General features: G+C 44.1%; 2 protein-coding genes across 4 annotated transcripts; one reads left to right on the top strand and one right to left on the bottom strand.

Moving 5' to 3' along the window:
• Positions 1–28: 28 nt before the first annotated feature.
• gpnmb (glycoprotein (transmembrane) nmb) lies at positions 29–8,397 on the bottom strand. Of its 3 annotated transcripts, none has more exons than XM_071500008.1 (12): positions 8,106–8,397; positions 6,456–6,611; positions 6,215–6,376; positions 5,285–5,458; positions 5,026–5,187; positions 4,584–4,907; positions 3,065–3,124; positions 2,652–2,861; positions 1,908–2,013; positions 1,163–1,383; positions 959–1,049; positions 29–756 (listed from the first exon to the last, which is right to left on the bottom strand). In XM_071500008.1, the coding sequence occupies exons 1-12, from the start codon at positions 8,173–8,175 to the stop codon at positions 603–605; spliced, it is 1,890 nt and encodes a 629-aa protein (XP_071356109.1). In that variant the 5' UTR covers positions 8,176–8,397; the 3' UTR covers positions 29–602. The 3 variants fall into 3 exon arrangements, with proteins under 3 accessions (XP_071356109.1, XP_071356110.1, XP_071356111.1); XM_071500009.1 differs by having other exon boundaries at positions 6,236–6,376; positions 8,106–8,367; XM_071500010.1 differs by lacking the exon at positions 8,106–8,397 and adding an exon at positions 7,348–7,885.
• Positions 8,398–12,782: 4,385 nt separating this feature from the next.
• Positions 12,783–17,533, top strand: LOC139634036 (polypeptide N-acetylgalactosaminyltransferase 15-like). Its single transcript, XM_071500261.1, has 10 exons — positions 12,783–13,749; positions 13,872–14,038; positions 14,153–14,357; positions 15,207–15,374; positions 15,620–15,737; positions 16,235–16,429; positions 16,518–16,649; positions 16,756–16,857; positions 16,940–17,086; positions 17,190–17,533. Exons 1-10 carry the CDS (start codon positions 13,220–13,222, stop codon positions 17,379–17,381), a joined length of 1,956 nt encoding a protein of 651 aa, XP_071356362.1. The 5' UTR covers positions 12,783–13,219; the 3' UTR covers positions 17,382–17,533.
• The last annotated feature ends 1,177 nt before the right edge of the window (positions 17,534–18,710 follow it).

The following is an 18,710-nucleotide window of genomic DNA, read 5'->3' as shown; positions in this document are numbered from 1 at the left end:
AGGGACAAAACTGAAGGTCTTCAAAAGATGAGTGGTTAGTTCACAATCTTTATTAGTTGTGTCAAGTCTCCACTAAGTTCCTTGGTTTAGCTTTGAAAATTTCCATTGTAATTTACTCAACTGAGGGAGAGTAGAATAAATCTTACTCACCTCAAAACTGTCTCAAGGACTTCATACTTAACTTTAGACTATTAGTGCAGAATAAGGCACAGTTTTGTAAAGTGATGCTTGGCACAAAAAGCATTTCTTTTGCTTACCAAAAAAAAAAAAAAAAAAAAAAAGAAAAAAACAGCTGGGACTTGAACCCTCTATTAGAGACCACTTCATCCAACACTGAAATTAAAATGAGCAGCCAGACATTTAACAGCCTCTTTGAGTTAATCGTCTACCAGTCACATACTGCTGCAGCATTAGCCATTTGATGTAGCAACTAATTTAGGACAAAAACAAGACATGAGTATTATTTATTAATATTTCTCCACAGACATAAATCTATTCCTGCTATCTGGACTTTTTAATGATTACTTTTTTTGCTTAGATTTTCATAGGGCAATCATGATTTTCCATTAGGGCAGAAGCACTTTGGTGTAGCTCTTTAAAGCCTACAGGGGGCGTCTCTCTGTCAGCAGGTGACGGCTCTCCTCACTGGAGGGGAAGAGTGCCTCCCTCAGGCGGACGATAGGACCTCCGACCCCAGCGTGGTCGCAGGCGTCTTCCACCAGTGACCTACGAATGGGTCGATACACCTTGTAATGCCTGGGAGAGAGGGGAAAGAGAGATAATGATGATATAATGATAAGGGATAAGAGGGATGAAAGGTGAGGGAGACATGACACTTGCACATATTGTGTGAATGTGGGGGCCCAAACCTTTCTCTGGTGTATATTATTAGGAATATGTTCATGTCCTTATGTTACAGGACGGGCTGTTTATACACCTGCATGTCATGACTACTCACCTGTAGACCAGATAGGCAATGAATGCAAAGACAGCCACCAGCACAGCGCTCGATGAGAGGACCACCTCTGCTGTGTGAGAAGGCTTGGACGCTTGAGGGGCAGAGAAAAGTGAGGAGGACAGACAAACCAAAAAAAGAATTAAAGAAATAATTTATGGACATGCATGGGATATAAAAACATACCGCTGTGTATGTGTAACTAACCAGGTGTGTCCTGGGACTTGTTGATGGTGACGGTGGTGCTGGCGAGGGCCAGGCTGCTGGAGTCCTCCAGGGTGATGTTGACACAGTAGGTGCCAGGCTCCAGAAACGTTCGCCTCAGATGCACCTCACATGCTGACGACGGCGGCACATCATCGCACATGATGTTACGCACCTGAGTGCAGCTGGGGTCTGACACAATGGTGCAGGCCGAAGTGGGGAGGCTGAGGATGAGGAATGAAAAGATGAAGAGTTAAATACAATGACTCAAACCTAAACATTTTTATGTGCCATAGCACCAAATAACTGTATTACATTTGTAGTGATTGGAAAGTCAGCTCTTCAAAAATGGACCACAGTTTTATAAATAAGCCAAAAATCTAATGACAGGACAGTAATACTATTAAAGTACTTTGAATTGTGTGATGACTTAACCAGATTATCTAATAAATCACTTATTTCCTACTTTAGCTATCAAAGCCTTGATGGTAGCTTTCTTTGTATCACCATAATCCTGCCAATTGTAAACTTAAATGAATTATGTCCAAGTTACAGGAAAGGCATCAATCTTTGTGTTGTATTGATTTATTTATATGAGCAAGAAATCAAAATTAAATTGCTTCAAACAAACTGTATATGTTTGCACTGTCACTACAGGAACATATTAAAGCTTTTGGATTTAAAAAAAAACAACACTAACATAAACTTAGACTGTTTAAAATTCAAATAAAAATGATTATAGACTCACCTGCCCAGACATTTCACCAGGAAGCTGATGTCAGTCTTGGTCACTCTGGCAGCCGACACGTCCACGATGCGACTGTTTGGTTGGGTGTTGAGCGGGTGCTTGGGCTCTGCAGAGAACAGATTAATGCAACTGGTTTTAGATGTGTAATCATGTTCTCATAATATTAAAGCGATGAAGGTCAAAGGACTAAAAAATAACTGTAAGGATCAACAATTTTGATTTAAAAGCATAATCCTTCTTTTTTATTATATATCTTCAAAAAAAAAAAAAAACAGTATAGAATTCAACTTAAAACACAAAAGGCCAGTTTGGTATGAGAGCCACAGAGTGGGTATTTGCCCTGCTGATTGTTTGACTGGAGCTCTTTCCTTTAACAGCAAAGTCAAATTTCTACTCTCTAAGTTGTCTACTTCTTTACTTGAGAATTAAAATGAAAACTAGGGTTCGGGGTTCAGACTATATAAAAACAACCCTTAATCCTCACCCCATCCCTAAGTGTTTCCTGCCATGTGTTTGTGGCTCCATGTGGCTTTAGAGACCATGCAGTGATTTAGTGATTTTAACTAAATGCTAACGTCATGCTAACATGCTCAAAGAGACAAATGTGCTGACGTTTAACAGATTAATCTCTGTACAAACTTTCCATCCAATGGTTGTTGAGATATTTCAGTTTGGACCACGTGAGTGACAGACACCAGACACCATCAGCTTAGAGTGAAAAGGAAACTGCAGCCTCCCACCTACCAATAATGGTGATGTTGTCCATGAAGGTTCCATAGGCGTAGCGGAAACACCCATTGGTGTTGAGGCGTCTTTTGTGGAGCCAGGCCATGGCGGTGGGGTTGGCCTCTGGTGTGGCACTGGCAACAGTAGGGGGGAGGGGCTCCGTGGTGGGGGACCCTGTTGTGGCAGCGGGAGAGGAGGGGTGGAAGGGCCGGCTGGTGCTGCGTGACACTGAACCAGGAAGCAAAAGGCGAAGATCTGGCCTCATTTCAATCATGTCACAATCATGTGCGTATGTATCAAGATATTGATTCTTTATTAAAAAAGAATGAGCTTCTGTTCAGATACATGCACCTCCTCTGCCTGCTCCGCTCTGTTTCTCTCTCCTACACACATTAATTAACAGAAACACAGTGTTAGCTGTGAAACCTCACCCTGTGTGGTCTCCATCTTGACAGTAACAGCGTGAGTACCGGGTGGAGGTGTGGGAGCCACTGGAGGACGACAGACGGGAATAAAGATATGAGTATTACAGACACATCTCTACTTTATAATCTGATTTTATAATGATCTATGCTGGGAAAGTCGCTCATTTCTTTGTCGTCTCCATCAAACTCAGAAAGAAGGACAAGTTGTGGAACAGCAGTGAGAGAGAGAGAGAGAGAGAGAGAGCGAGAGAGAGAGAAGAGGTCCCAGGCCAGACACCACCTGGTTGGTGCCTTAACCCCACCAGGACCCCCCTGGCTCTCTGGTTTAAAGACCATTTTCTCACTTCCATCCATTGCTCTCTAGTCATACACATACTTTTAGTTTTGTTTGCTCAAGTTTTGAGATATTTTGTCTCTTCTCATATTATTTCTGCCTCCACGCAGACCTCACTGTGAAGAGTTTCAAAGCCTGGGCAGTTACAACCAAAAATATCTGCATCGCTAAGTGTTATAAATCAGCTGCACCTGATTCAGAACTCTGCTGCCTGAGAAGCAGAAGGTGAGAACATATTACAGCTGTTTTAAAGTCCCTACGTTGGTAGCCTGTCAGCTTCTGTATTGATTTTAAAAATCTTTTACTTGTTTATTTGCACTGCATGAACCAGTACAGCTCTTTAGGTCTTCTGGCACAAGTCTGTTAATTGTTCCAAAGTGCAGGGCTAAAACCGGCGAGGCGGCTTTTAGCTTTTAGCTCCGAGCCAATGGAACAGTCTCCCCGAGGATCTGAGAGCAGCCGGAGTTGTTGAAATTTTTAAACATAAACTCAAAACGTACCTCTTCAGCCTGGCTTTTAATTAAACATGGTTTTTTGTCGTTTTTATTGTCCACTATTAATGTATCTATGTTGTAAATTGTACTTTATTCTATTTTATGTGTTCTTCTTCTATTTTTCTCTTTTGGAAAAATTATTATAGCTTTTTAAATCTATTTTATTGTATCTCGCGTTCAGCCTTCTTCCTTGATTTGTCCTTTTTCTGTTTTCACTAATCTGTACGAAAAGTGCTGCACAGATAAAGTTTGACTGATTGACTGATTGAAGTGAGAGAATCTTTCTTTTATATATATTTGGGTGAACCAGCTCAGTGAAGGCAGCAAAGAAAGATTTGCCATCAGCTGAAAATCTTGTTTTTGCTGACCTCCAGTGGTGCAACTTCTCAACTTGCTGCAGTGAGGTAGAGGCGTACTCCAGGGTGTGACGTCTGTGTGGTTCGACTGTGTTGCATAGGCCCCACTGTAAACTGTGGAGTGGTAACAATCTTCTCATCTAACTCTCATTTGCCCAAAATGTTGAAATGCTCCTTTAAAGCCACTGTTGAAAATTTTGAAAGTTTCCCACTTTCTACTAAAAACATTAAAAAGAGAAACTTTGATGAATGAATAATCTTCTCAAAATGCTTCACACTACTACACTACATGTACTCTGTCTTCCTGTGTTTAAATCTCAGTGACTGTCCCTGACCAGCACCTGTCGGAGGTGGTGGCGTGAAGCTCTTCGGAGTCGAGGTAGCAGCAGTAGGTGGACACTCCACAGGGAACGCCGCCTCCACCACCAGCTTCACACTTATGCTCCCCAGCGAGCTGTAGCTGTGCGTGGTCACGTCGCGGTGTGTTACCAGCTGGTTGCCATCTTTGAAGTCCCAGATGTAGTCGATGGCAGCTGCGGTTTTGAGGTAGCCGCTGGGGTCATGAAGCTGGACTTTGAAGACCACGTCCTCGCCACGGAAGAAAACATTCTTAGACTGGTTGAACGCAGCCCTCTGGGAGATGTTGACTGCCACTGGGATCTTATCTACGGGAATGATAAATAATGAATTCTCTGGGTTTCTCCTTGTGTTTGTCTCTGTCTGTTTGGCTGAAACGTAAACAGATGAAGATGCATGAGCTGAGTGCGAAAGATTTGTCTCCACCTGTGACGTAGAAGACGGTGTTGTCAGTGGTGAGAGGACTGTACTTCCTGCGCTCACGTTTCCTGTAGACCATGACCTCCATGACGTCTGCCCCCAGTGGGATGTTGGTGGTGTTGATGGTCACGCTGGAGGATGAGCCGTCACATGTCTCATAGTATTGGCCTAGGACAAACAGAGGATACGAATGGAGACAAAAACAGTTTCTTATTTTGCTCTACGCGTATGCATGTGTGCAGCTGTGTAAACCTGTGTCTCTCACCCATCGTGTGCCACACGTAGACGTAGCTCTTGCGTCTCCAGTCATTGCTCTGAGGGAAGGGCTTCCCATCAGGGAACACATTGCATTTTGTCATGTCTGTGCACTTTCCAAAGCCATAGTCGTCCAACCAAGAAGTCCAGTTGTACACGTAGCCGGAACGAACCTGTCCATTGGCTGCACAGAGGAAAAGAGAGTAAAGTTAAAGCTTGTGTTGCTCCAGAACTAGAAAATTTAAAGCTGCTCTGACTCATATTTTTATATTAAAAATGGGTCGAGGAGTACATGTAATGTGAAAGCAGTTGCTCATAGTGACTAATTCCACACGTAATTATCTCCTAACTTTGCAGTTCCACTCAGCTCTGCAGACCAATTTAGCCTCTTTCAGCTCATTATTTCGGATACACAGGCTGCAGCTTTATTGTTTTGGTTCAGTCTCACTGGCCTTGTTTCCAGCACCAGCAGTGAGTTGTCCTAGCAAGATGTGTGTGATATAGCCACTGTGCACTCCCTGCCCAGCACCAAATAGCAGACAAAGTTAGCAACAAATTGGTGGAGACCAAAAAAGAATATTGGACTTACATTAGTGGGATGGCCAAAATCATGACTCCAAATGAGAGCTAATGTTGGTCTCTGTCTGTTCTCTGATATATTACCTTACAAAGTTGATATGTTCACCATATCAACTTTATCAGGTCATTTTTTTTTGCCAGTGTTGTGTTTACAGCTTTTTTTTTTTTGCTGCCCCCAAGTGGCCAAGTAATCAAATAAAACACCTTCAACTGTGTCTGTGTTCCTATTTTTATTACTCTGCTCCTGTGATAGTGTTTTTGTGTGGTTCATTGTGCAGCTGTCTAATAAAGTACAATGGTGTTTGGTGGTGTGATGTGATGTGTTTGGGGGGTGTGGCCTGGCCTGGCTTTTTGGCAGCACCTGAGGCCTCCAGCTCCATACCGTCCTCGCAGTGCTCATCCCAGACAAGGTTCCCGCTGACATCCTCCTTCTGACACGGAGGATACTCCAGCTTGGCAGTGAAGGAGATGCAAGAGCCGTTTAGAGCTGGACTGTCACTGGTCAGACGAACCTTGGGTTTCCCTGCAGGGAGGTGGATGTTCCAGGTTAACAACTTAAAACATGATAATATATTTTCGTGAAGAAAAATGACCCCGCTCACCTCTTCGGTGCATGAGCTCCTTTGGCTTTGGGTTCAGTGGTGGGTAGAGGTAATCATCCCATGGGTTTGTGTCAGGATCCCAGCCAGGGATTGGTGGAATTGGAAAAGGAAACTTTCCTGTTATGGCATGCTTGTGGGGGAACATGTCACTGTATGCTGGAGACAGAGACCAAAGCACAGTTTAAGACTCCCAGGTAAACTGAAACGTCAGGATCCTCAAATATATGTATATACTGGAAATTTTCCTTAACTTCCTTCTTGAAGAAAATACAGGAAAATTCTTCATTTCTTCTTTATTATAATTCAAGGTAATTTACTGCTTAATTGAGGTTTATTTTGAAATGTCACTAATGATCTCAATAGTGGCTCACATGGTACAAGTCTTTGAATAATAGATTTCTCATTTTATAATATTTTTTTTCTCTTATGACATTGAAGCATCTCTGCTGTAGCCTATCACCTGGCAGGCAGGCAGTGTAGAAAAACATCAAATCCAGTGAATCTATGACACCCATCTGAAAAAAAAATCTTTTTAGATGGCATAAAGATTTTTTTAAAGTCCAAAGTCAAATAATAACGACGACATCGGGTTTCCCTTAGATGGTTTTAAATGAAATATTTCAGTAAAAGCTCCATTTGAATAAGATGCTGATGGATGCACACAATACACCCATTACTGGAGATAAAAAAAAAAAAAAAAAAAGTCAAAACTCATGAAAAAGGGCTGGGCACCAAGTCTAGCTGCTCTCTGGAGGTGGTGATAATATCTTTCATACCGGGCACATAATGGTGCCTGGCCATGAGCTTATATGCGTTTATTATAATCTTTTTTTGATCCTGTCAAATTCATTTAATCTGCGAATTGACTTGCTCTCTGAAGCTCGCCCCTTACCTTTGTTTCCGCCTCGCTTCTTCATTGAAACATGTCTTTAACGATCAAATATGGACGGCAGAGGAAAACAACAAATTCCGTCAATAATTGAATTAAAGGAGCGCGTCGGAGCAGCTTTGTGTAAACAGACATCTGCGGCCAATCAGCTCATGTCATGAGACACGCAGACTACACACTATAGGCTACTAATTATGCAGTTGAACCTTTGTTTTTTTTTTTTTTTTTCAATGAATAAAGTGTCATAAATGTGTCTTTGAAAGTTTCTTTTTCTCTCTCCTTTGAATCCGTTGGAAATCACTATAAGAACAATTAGTTGGTCGTTTGAAGAATTAGATGTGTTGTATATATAAATATTATGAATCTCAAATGGTTTCCTTTGTGTAGATGATTTTTCCATTTTTTCTGAGTGAATGTGCGCTGCTCAGTGTCAGTGTGGCCGGAGGAAGACAGCCAGGGCGCACGCCTTAATCAAGCTCATGGGACTCTGACTGCAGAGCGCTGGTGACAGGACAGGTGATACAGAAACTCTGAGAAAAACGGCCCAATTCATACATAACAATGCCCCGATATATTTTTCAGTCAGAACACATGGGAACACACAGCAGCTCCGCGATTTCAGCAGCCTATTCCATGTTCAAATTCAGCCAAAGACATTTAGTAAATATACGAGGCTGTATTTAATATCTCTAGCCTATCTTAGCAGACCTCGGTTACTATTATGATAACTGAGTGTCCAACTTTAAAGCAGCACCACTTACTTCTGCGTCCATCAGCTTGATAAACAAAGCAGGCACAAGCCAAGAGAAAAATATATGGCAAGGCTTCCATTTCCACTGTTCAGCAGGGAAGGAAATAAAAAAACAAACAAAAAAAAAAAAAAAACTGTGATCACTATATCTTCAAAAAAAATAAAAAAAAATATTTTTTTAAAGTAGCCTTGCCTATCCACCTCCCAAACTAGTGGATCTCTGCACCGACGCAGCTTGTCCCACTCTCTGCTCGTCCAGCTCTCCCAGTACTTCCCCTGGCTGCCCTGATGCTCACTAATTTAATCTGGGGCCGCTGAGCGCACAAACATGTGATGTTTCCTAACAAGACGCATCTCATCCCTCATTATGCCCCTTGCGCATCATGCCCCCTCCCCACCCCCCCCGCAGCCTTTTGCCCGAACCCGTCCTTGATAAGAAATTAACAAGGCTTTTTTTTTTAATTCGTTTGCTCGTTCAATAATCATAAAGTTATGGGGCTGTGCAGCGTGTAGCTTCAGGCTGTATGACCACCTCCCCGTGTTTACCTGTCTATTTTCATACCCATTTATTGTTTGCCTGTTTTTAAAAAAAAATGTGAGAATAGATTGTGGATATAATGTCTGTTATGTGATAACGGTAATTTCCCCTCAACTTTCTCCTCCACGTTAATATTTACAATATAATTCTCAAACTCGAGCAACTAAAAATGAATGCTGTTTTGTTGGATTTTGAGAAAGGGAATTAGATTCATTTTGAGGAGACTCTCAGGCTGGACAGTGGACAGATGTTGAATGAAAGAGACAAAGGTGTGGCTGAATTTGTCGAATCATGTTCAACATATTGAAATGACAGAATGATATTGTGTGATTGTGGGTTATGTTTTCGTTCAATTCTCGATAACCTTAGATGTCCGTGTGTGTGTTACAGCTGACCACACGAGTGAATGATCTCGATGTGTGTGTGTGTGTGTGTGTGTGTGTGTCCCATGGAGCTGTGTCACGGCGGAGACAGACCTGGAGCTCAGGTTGCGCCACAGCGCAGCGGCATCCGCAAAAAGCAGAAGGAAAGCGCCTGATACGCAGCGCTGCTGAGTCCGTTTTCAGCACAGCTCGACATGTGATTGTTTTTTTTTTTTTTTTTTTTTTTTTTTTTTTTTAGCGGCTCTTCTGCTGTCACAAGAGAGAGAGAGAGAGTTTGGAAAGTGCAGCAAAGGGCTCCCAGACTGCAAAGTGACATTTACTCTCATTTCAATTTCTGATCAAAAGCCGAGGAAAGCATTGGTTTCATCTGGAACTGAGAGAAACCATGTGGACAAAGTCAGTAGCTTCAAAACATGTGATGATATTACATTTACAAAGTGGAAGCTGAGGAGGCTTTGAATGTCCACAATACTGGAGGTTGGATTCAGAAGAAAGACGCCGGCTGCCTCTTAGCTAGAGGCTAGATCCTCCTGTAAGGGCAAAATCATGAAAGAAAAAATTGTAAACTATGAAACAAAAGACAGCGACTTGATAACTTCATATTCAGAGTCGAATAAATTCAAATCCCGAGTCAAAACACGTCCATCTTATTAAAAGATATAGCCTACCAGCTTATTCAGAATCCAAGCTGGTGATCATGATCATGATAATAGCTACATCGATAATGAATGATTGATAAAGTCCCCACCTAATCTAATCGATCCAGATGTTTGGAAATCAAACCCACACCGTTAAACCGTAGCCTACTTTGTAATGATCAAATAACGAAATGTGTTGTATGAAATGTGACTGCTGTTGGTCTATCAGGGGCAGTTATGTTTCAATAAGAGCTGGTCATGTAAATCAATAACCGCGAAGCCTGCTGGGAAACACAACATCCACTGTTGAGCTTCTTCTAGTTCATCCATCCCATCTCCATGACAACCGAGCAAACTACATCCGCTGATGAAGGCCACATAATGCGCCCCAATAGATATAATACGAGGCCACTGCATTCAGATTTTTTTTTTTTTTTTTTGTCAAATAAACATGGAATAAAATAGAGAAAAAAAACAAAAACATCAATGAACATCAGCACCGCCCACTGTCCAGTAGAGGGCAGCACCACTCCGCAGCCTCTCAGACAGCCTGCTGTCAAGCTGAGAGAAGCTGAAGCCCCTCCATCATGAATGCCAAAACTCACTCACACATTAGTGATCACACATTTAGAATAAGAATACAAAATAAAATTGACAGGTGCTTCACACAGTACAGTCCTTTCAAACATATCCTACAGGGCTGCAACTAACTGTGACGTTCATATCAGTTCATGTGCTGATTATTTTATTGATTAATGGACTCATCTTCTATAACATGTCTACAATAGGCTATATAATTCTGTAATATTTCAGAAAATAGTGAAGAATTCCCATCACCGATTTCTCTACCAAAAGGAGACTTGTTGAACAGCCCAAAACCCCGAAACCTTAAGTTTACTGTCATAGAAGACAACAAAACCCAGTGAATATTCACTTCAGAGGCTGGAACCAGTGACTTGTTGGATTTATTGATAGCAGATTAATATTCTGTCAGTTGACTTAGCTTAATCAATCGTTTTAGTAGAATATGTGCGTGTGTGTATGTGTGTATGTGCTTTTCTTCTTGCTCTCTTTTGCTCCACACTCCACACATCACTGGTTGTAAAACAGAAATATGAATGAACAACAGCCCCGAAAATGCACCATGCCAAATGTCTCTATTTTATTATTTAATTCTCTCTCTCTTTCTCTCTCTCTCTCTCTCCCTCTCTCTCTCCCTCTCTCTGTTGTGTGTGTATGTGTGCCTGGGGGGGGGGGGGGGGGGGGGGGGGGGGGGGGGTGTGAGTACTTGTCGTGCCTTCTCATTTACAGCTCTGGCTCCTAGTCGGATGGTGGAATGCAAGCACATTCCCGGGAATGTGGACTGGACCCTGGACCTCTTTAGTTTGTGTGTGTGTGTGTGTGTGTGTGTCCATGTTCTTTTGGTGTTAATGTGTGTGTGTCTGAAAATGTGCTGGCAGTGGAAACTTCAATTCACTGTGTGTTTTGGCTGCAGGATGGAACATATGGGAGTGTTCAGTGTGCAGCTCTGGAAATACATGAAGACCTTCTTTCCTTTTCAATCTTCGAGGCTTATAAACATATTCCCACAGGAACACAGGAGTCAGGAGCCGGTCATTTCTCTCTCTCTCTCTCTCTCTCTCTCTCTCTCTCTCCTTTTCTCCCTCTCTCTCTTTCATGTCTCTCTTTCATTTCCACCCTCTTTACAACACCCTCATCTTGCTCTCTTTCCTGCCCTCTGAACCCCTCCTTTTGCTCTTTCAACTTCTCCCTCTGTCTCTCCAGGTGTCCCCCTCCCCCCCCTCCTCTGTGTACTGTAATCATAATCCTGAGAATCCATTCTGCCCTGTCATCCTGAGCAGACGGGAGGTGAGTGTTTTTGTGTATAATAGGAGGAAGGCAGGGATCTGCACATCCCACCCACTCACTCAGACACAAGGCCTGCCAGACAGTCCACACCACCACCACCACCACCAGCAGCAGCACAACCACCACCACCACAAGGGCAGGGAACTGGTCTCTGACTGCAGCCAAACTGGCCTCAAAGCTCCACAGGCTGTCCTGCCAAGTTGCATGCAGTAGCCTTTGACAGCTCCAGTCAGCACAGAGCAGAGGTTGTGCAGCAGGCTGAAGCAGAAGGTCTTCATTTGTAGTGATGTGGTGGAGGAAATTGGGTACAGTCTGACCTCCTGTTGGCCCTCCCCATAAAGAAAACATCACACCGAGGTCGCTTGGAAAATGTATTAGGAAATTATTAGCGATTTCCACTGAAATCCTTAGATGACTGTTGGGCATTTTCCCTTAAACTTCTTGTTTACAATCTGAGGCTGGTGCCACTCGCTGTGGAGGTTGTGCTAAAAATCATTTGACGCGGTACGATAAACAAGTTCGTGAAAAAAAACAGTTTCCACTTGTCAAAAAAAAAAAAAAAAAAAAAAAAAAAAAAAAAAAAGAAAAGAGAAAGAAAAAAAGTGTCTCAGACTGGGGCGGACGGAGCTCTTTGTCTCTATTCAGTTGAAAACAGCAGCCTCGGCTGCCAAGATCTCCTCGGAGAAGCGGGGAGATCGAGGCTGCGACCGCCCCGCTTCCCGGCACTGACAGACGGTCATGGGACCACGGGGCCCGCCGCCAGCTGGCCGGAGAGAGCATCTTTGATGTGTGACGCACCGGGGAGACGCCTGCACTGAGCAGTCTCTCTCTCTCTCACACACAAACTGGAGGAGAAAAAAAAAAAAATAATAAAAAAAATAAAACAGTCATTCCATTGGTCTCATTCCACTGCAATGTGAGCTTATTTATAACCGACTGATGTTGCTGGGAGAAAATACTGAGCTTTGACATGGATCTATGCCATTACTCCATTAAAAGCACTTGCAATAACTTTTTGGGATTTTTAGGATTCCGTACAAGTCATTGGAGGGATAATGACACTATGAGTCCCAGATACACCCAGATCCCTATATAGACTTTTCATAGCAATGCAACAACCAAAAACACCATAAAAAACAATAAAGTTCGTTCACTCTGACTGATAATTTGTGCGTCCCAGGGGAGTTGGAATTTCTTTTTTTTTTTCACATCAGGGTTTGTCTAAAGAGGTGTTTTAATCCCTGTTACTGTCTGAGCTGGAAAGTTTACTTTGACAATGAGCTCCCTGAGCAGATGTAGGAGCAGGTGGATGTATCAGGTGCATCTTACAGTGGTTATTTGGGAGCTCAAATTTGCGCAGGCTTTAGGACCGCGGGATGAGCTGGATGAGAAGCAAAGTCTGCGCACCTCCACCATTTGTTGAAGTAGGGGGTTTGTCTTGAACCTGCCTTGTCTTGTCACTCGTGTCCCAGGTCTGGTGCTCCATGGATACAGCTCTGCTCCTCAGAGGACTGATGAATGTGTGCGATTTTCTGTTTATTGGATCTACTCCCTATCGACTCTCAACACTTTGGTGAAATGCAATCGACTTCAAAGTTAAGGCAATGCTCAAAAATGTGGAAGCCAAGACAGCACTGGGCTAACTTCTGAGCGCTGCACCCCCCCCCCCCGCCCCTTCTGCTGTGCACTCTCCAGTATGAGGCTGTGGGGCAGAACTACAGCTGCCCGGAGGAGGATGCTCTGCCTCTGGCTGCTGCTCCTCGGCTTCGCTCTTGTTACACTGGCGCTATCGAACCTCTTCAACCGCGACAGAAGTCAAAGTCATCAGAAACCAGGCCCTCCCCGCCGCCCCCTGCAGCGGTTCTCCAGTCCAGTGGACCTGGAGGTCATCGTGGACTCCAGAGACCCTGCCTTCGAGCTCGGGGTGGATCTCGCCCCCCTAAAATCTCTGCAAGAAGACCAGCTTTTATTCGTGCCATCCACGCAGGGCACCAAGAGCCCGCCGCAGAAGAAGGGGAGTTACAAGGTGCTACTGCCCGGAGCAAATAAGGACACCACGGCTCCAGCGCCTCCGACGCACGGTGATATGGGCAAAGCAGTGCGGCTACACCTGGAGGGTTTGGAGAAGGAAGCGGAGCTGGCTACAGTGCTGAAGTACGGGTTCAACGAGGTGGTCAGCGAGAGGATTTCACTGCACCGCAGGCTGCCAGAGACGCGCCAACCTGGGTGAGAGCTCGGCACAGTGGCCAAAACGCACGACAGGAAAGAAACGGATCCCATTTTGGTTGTTTCAAAGTCGATGAAGTTGTTGTTGTTTTGACAGTGTGTCTTTGACTCCAACATGACAGGTGTCTGGGGGAGGAGTACAGCCAGTCGCTTCCGTCTGCAAGTGTTGTTATCTGTTTCCATGACGAAGCCTGGTCCACGCTCCTGCGCACTGTGCACAGCGTCCTCGATACTGCACCCAAACAGCATCTGCAGGAGGTTCTGCTGGTGGACGACCTGAGCCAGCACGGTGCGTCTCTCCACCTGGCACATCCACCCATCCATCCATCCATCCATCCACCCATCCATCCATCCATCCATCCATCCATCCATCCTGTACTGACCACATGTTCTTGTCTCTCAGGTCACCTGAAGAGTGTGCTGAGTGAGTATGTGGCTCATCTGGATCGGGTGCGTTTGATTCGCAGCAACAAGCGCCTGGGCGTGGGGGGGTGCCGTACTCTGGGTGCTGCCAGGGCTGCAGGGGAGGTGCTGGTGTTCATGGACTCCCACTGTGAATGCCAGAAAGGCTGGCTGGAACCACTGCTGGAGAGAGTGGCCCAGGACAGGTAGTATTCACTCCAATTACTTATAAGAATAACAAGCAGCAAAATAAGAATAATTAAGATGTTCATAAGCATTTGCACAGGGACAACCCAACCAGCAGTTGTGCCCAAACTCGGGCTGCTTGTTTCTCCATTATCTTCTGCTATTTGAAAGAACCGCTTGTGAGAAGTGAGAAGATGAGAGGCTCAGATTTATCAGTTGTCCTGACTCATTAGTAGAGAAGGGGTATACATGTGCTGTGTGTATCCAAGCCTCAGCTCTCATGATTTGGCTTTAGTCTTGTGTCTCAGGCTGCCTGCAGCGCGGTTCTAATTAGACTAGGTAATTAGGCTCAACTCTCCAGCCTGGAATCTGCAACTACTCAACTCTCTCAGCCACATGTTTGACCCTTCTCCCATTTCTTCCTCTCTTTTCATTTCATTTCCTCTGATCATCACATCACACATGGCCTCACGGTAGAAATATTTTAAATAGCATATGTGGACCAGAACACACCCCAACAAAGGACTGTGCATGTTTCTCAAGTTGGCCTCTGTGACATAACCTGTAAGACAATCAAAGATGGGCATTTGTAATGAAAACAAACACACACATACATACGCACACATTGATGAGGAACAATTTTTCCTTTTCTTGGTACCCATCTCACTATGCACTAACTTTGAATAATAAGTGAGAATTTATTCAGGGAAGGCTGGTGAAGAATCTTTAACGTCCTTATTCTTCCAAATGTTTGACTGACAGTGCCACACTTACCATTCACTGGGTCCCTCTACCTGATAAATGTCAATAAAAAAGACTAATTTGAATATAAAAATGACTGTTTAGATGAATGTGGTGTCGCTCTGCAGGACCAAAGTGGTATCCCCCATCATGGATGTAATAGACTGGCAGACCTTTCAGTACAATGCCACCCAGTGGCCGGTTCGAGGAGTGTTTGACTGGAGACTTGACTTCCACTGGGAATCAAACTTTCCACTGCAAGACAAGGAGCCAGACTCTGCTGTGCAACCTTTACGGTGAGCTTACAAGACAAGATCATCTTAGCTTGGCTTTCATGACATGGGTATATATGTAAAACAGCAGACTTGAAGTAATGTTGAGAAAACCGAAAGAGGAAGCTGCAATTAAATACACTTTTGTCCTTTTATGTTCATGGGAAATGTGGGATGTGCTGTGATCTCTTTTACAGTAAATTAGATCTGTATCACTGCAAAGTTAACATTTTTGTTCTTAAAAGTGATGCCGATTCTGACTGTGGCAGGACTCCAGCATTAGGAGGCGGAGTTGTGGCCATCGACAGACATTTCTTCCAAAGTGTGGGAGGCTACGACCCAGGGATGCTGCTGTGGGGCGCGGAACAAATCGAGCTTTCAATCAGGGTAACGGAAAAGTGATCTATTATCAACTTTCCAGCTAAATCCTCTGGTTCACACGCTCTCGCAGCACAGAGAGATGACAGATTGTCTTTGTTTTTCGTCTGAAGACACATATGGTATCTTAGTGATGCTTACCCCTGAGTGATTCAGCTGCCTTCTGTCAGGGCTTCAGGAATGTTGTGCTGGGACATGATGCCTTTTGCAAATGGAAATCTCAGGTTTAAGGTCTGGGAATGTCTTGGCCAGTCGACACATACACAAGTGTGAGAGCGAAATGTTTTAAAACCACTTAGCTGACCATTAAAACATGCTAAATTCAGATACTTGTAGAAATCGTACGCTTTTAACACATTTTCTACAAATATTTCAAGTTATTTGACAGATAATAAAAAGCCCTAATAAAATTCTTTCCCCAAAACCATTGTCACTAAGTGTTATGCAGGGTATCAAATAAATAACACAGGGTTGTAAACTTGTTTTTATCATTCATGCTATCCTAGGTGTGGTCATGCGGGGGCTCCATGGAGGTAGTTCCCTGCTCTCGTGTGGCCCACCTCGATCACCACCACCTGCCGTACCTCTTCCCAGACCAGGAGCAGCTTCAGAGAAACAAGATCCGCATTGCAGACACCTGGATGGATGCCTACAGGAAGATTTTCTACAGGAGAGACACTCTGGCTCATTTCATCAGGCAGGTGTGTGTGCGTTTGTGTTGTGGGGGGATCTGTTCAAGAGACTGGTTGGTGAGTGTAAAGGAAATCTAATCGTCTCTGTTCTGCGCAGTCTGAGAGCCCTAACATCACAGAGCGTCTGCGACTGAAGAAGAGTCTGGGCTGCAGGAACTTCCACTGGTACCTGACTGCGGTGTATCCGCAGCTCTACATCCCCCAGGACAGACCTGCACTGTCAGGCGAGGTAGCACACACACACAAACACACACACACACACACACACACACAGGACGTACACTACTCAATGGCGGCATGACAAACTGATGTGTCACGTTCTTGCCTGTTTGAAGCTGTATAATGTGGGCACTGGCAGCTGTGCAGACTACCCTCGAGGGCAGGGAGCACAAGGTGGGCCCATGAACATAGCACCGTGCAGTGGGACGGGCGGCCAGGTAACCATGACTATAGATTTTTCAGTGGTGAAAGTAGAAAAGACACACACAATGACACGGACGATCTCTGTTGCCATTGCAGCACTGTGATCTAAACCTTGAGGGGGAAGTGCGATGGGGTCCAATGGGGGCTTTGTGTTTGGATGCCAGGGGAGAGAGGGTGGTTCTCTCTCCCTGCCCCACCCACAGACCAACCACCAGCAGTGGACTCCAATGGAACTTCATAAAGGCAAGGCAGAGAACTAAACCTATTTTGTTTTATACTGCATCTGAAGAGATTGACATGGTCATGCAGGCTGATTGGATAATGCAGCGTCTGTTCTGTGCTTCAGCTGAGCGGTCAACTCGTTCACCAACAGTCTCAGTTATGTCTGGAGGCTGTAATGGAAGGAGGGCACCTGCAGAGCAGCACAAGAGAGGTCAACACCCACACCAGCACAGGAGGTCTCTTCCTACGCGCTTGCACCCATCACCCCAGACAACAGTGGCACTTTGAACAACTGGTGGCGCCTAAAGGTGCCTGATACATAAAGCACAGTGGGACTGGTGTATTTGCAAGATGTGAATCATAGGCACATATTATCTTATATTTACTATGCATAGTGGCATACGGTATGCCCATAGTGAAACGGTGTAGAAAAATATCCATCCATCCATCCATTATCTATACCGCTTATCCAAACGTGGGTCACGGGGGGGTGGGGGGGGGGGGGGTGGGGGGGGGGTGGGGGGGGGGGGGGGGGCTGAGTACACCCTGGACAGGGCGACAGGGCTGGTGTAGAAAAATATATAAAATATAATTTTATTGCTCCACTTTGCCACTCAGCTTCTTTGTTCCTGTTTTAAGGATTGCAAATAGCATTTATTGTGTTATGTAATAAAAAATAAATGTAAATTTAATCATATTCAATGTGGAAAAATCTGTAGAGAAAACTGTCTTAAATTATCAATTATCTTTGACTTCAGTAAATGCTATCATTAATTCATGTGTAAATGTTTTTGTGCACATTTTCTGCGAGTTTGAATTATTTAGTCCACAGAATCACATTGAAAGCCACTACATCTTCATGATTTGAGAACTGGATCATGGCTGATTTGCCACACTGGCCATCAAGGCCACTGTCCTACAAATTTTGGCTCAGGCTGTAAGGAAAACATCAATCAAAAATCAGTCTGTAAAGTTGTGTTGTGAGAAGATTCCCCCACATTTCCTTCGCCTTGCCCATGGTAGATTTTAGATGATTAAAAAGAGTTTGTTTCTGAAATAAAACTTTAATCCCTACACCACCAGTGTGCCCTTCCTCTCACCATTCACATCTCTTTATCTCAAAACCTATCTTTCAAAATCTGTTACACACTCAGAATAAGAGGTGATAAGACAAAATAGGGCCTATTTTCTGAATGGTTCCTCAACTGCTGACAAGGAACAGGTAAAACCTATTTAAATCAACAGTGAAAAAGAATGGTGTGTATCTTAGAGTCCATTCCATGAGATTAAAAACCAGATGACAGTCATTGTAAAGGTGCCACAGTTAGTTAGTGTGTATGCACTTGTGTATTACAGGATAGAAGTGAGGGTCACAATCTGCACAGAGCTCCACCCTTACGGACTCTCATGTGGCTGAATGGGAGTGAATCCCTGCAGCCATGTTTCAAAAGGTTGTTGAGAGCCTTCCCTGAGGAGTCTGTTAGAGCAGTATCATATAGAGTCAATAATATTCAGCTGGCCACATATGTTTAGAGGAGGTTGAGAAGCATGTCAATCAAGCACACTGTACACACCCACGCAGTCTTGGGAAGAGGTCAAATGAGGCCAAACAGATAAATAAATGAAAAGATAAACGCCTGAGGGG

This window comes from Trachinotus anak, unplaced genomic scaffold (assembly GCF_046630095.1).
Source record: "Trachinotus anak isolate AG129_WGS33_773 ecotype Australia unplaced genomic scaffold, CSIRO_AGI_Tana_v1 ptg000016l, whole genome shotgun sequence".
NCBI classification, from domain to species: domain Eukaryota; kingdom Metazoa; phylum Chordata; class Actinopteri; order Carangiformes; family Carangidae; genus Trachinotus; species Trachinotus anak.
Note: the sequence above shows the minus strand (reverse complement) of the source record. Positions and strands in the feature narration are given on the sequence as shown.

Excerpts from the sequence above, each read along its gene's own strand:
- gpnmb (XM_071500008.1), bottom strand. The coding sequence starts at position 8,175 with ATGGAAGCCTTGCCATATATTTTTCTCTTGGCTTGTGCCTGCTTTGTT. Across the intron at positions 6,377-6,455 it reads GGAGCTCATGCACCGAAGAG|GGAAACCCAAGGTTCGTCTG; the intron begins GTGAGCGGGGTC and ends ACCTCCCTGCAG. Across the intron at positions 4,908-5,025 it reads CACCGTCTTCTACGTCACAG|ATAAGATCCCAGTGGCAGTC; the intron begins GTGGAGACAAAT and ends TCATTCCCGTAG.
- LOC139634036 (XM_071500261.1), top strand. The coding sequence starts at position 13,220 with ATGAGGCTGTGGGGCAGAACTACAGCTGCCCGGAGGAGGATGCTCTGC. Across the intron at positions 16,430-16,517 it reads TGGCTCATTTCATCAGGCAG|TCTGAGAGCCCTAACATCAC; the intron begins GTGTGTGTGCGT and ends TGTTCTGCGCAG. Across the intron at positions 16,650-16,755 it reads GACCTGCACTGTCAGGCGAG|CTGTATAATGTGGGCACTGG; the intron begins GTAGCACACACA and ends GCCTGTTTGAAG.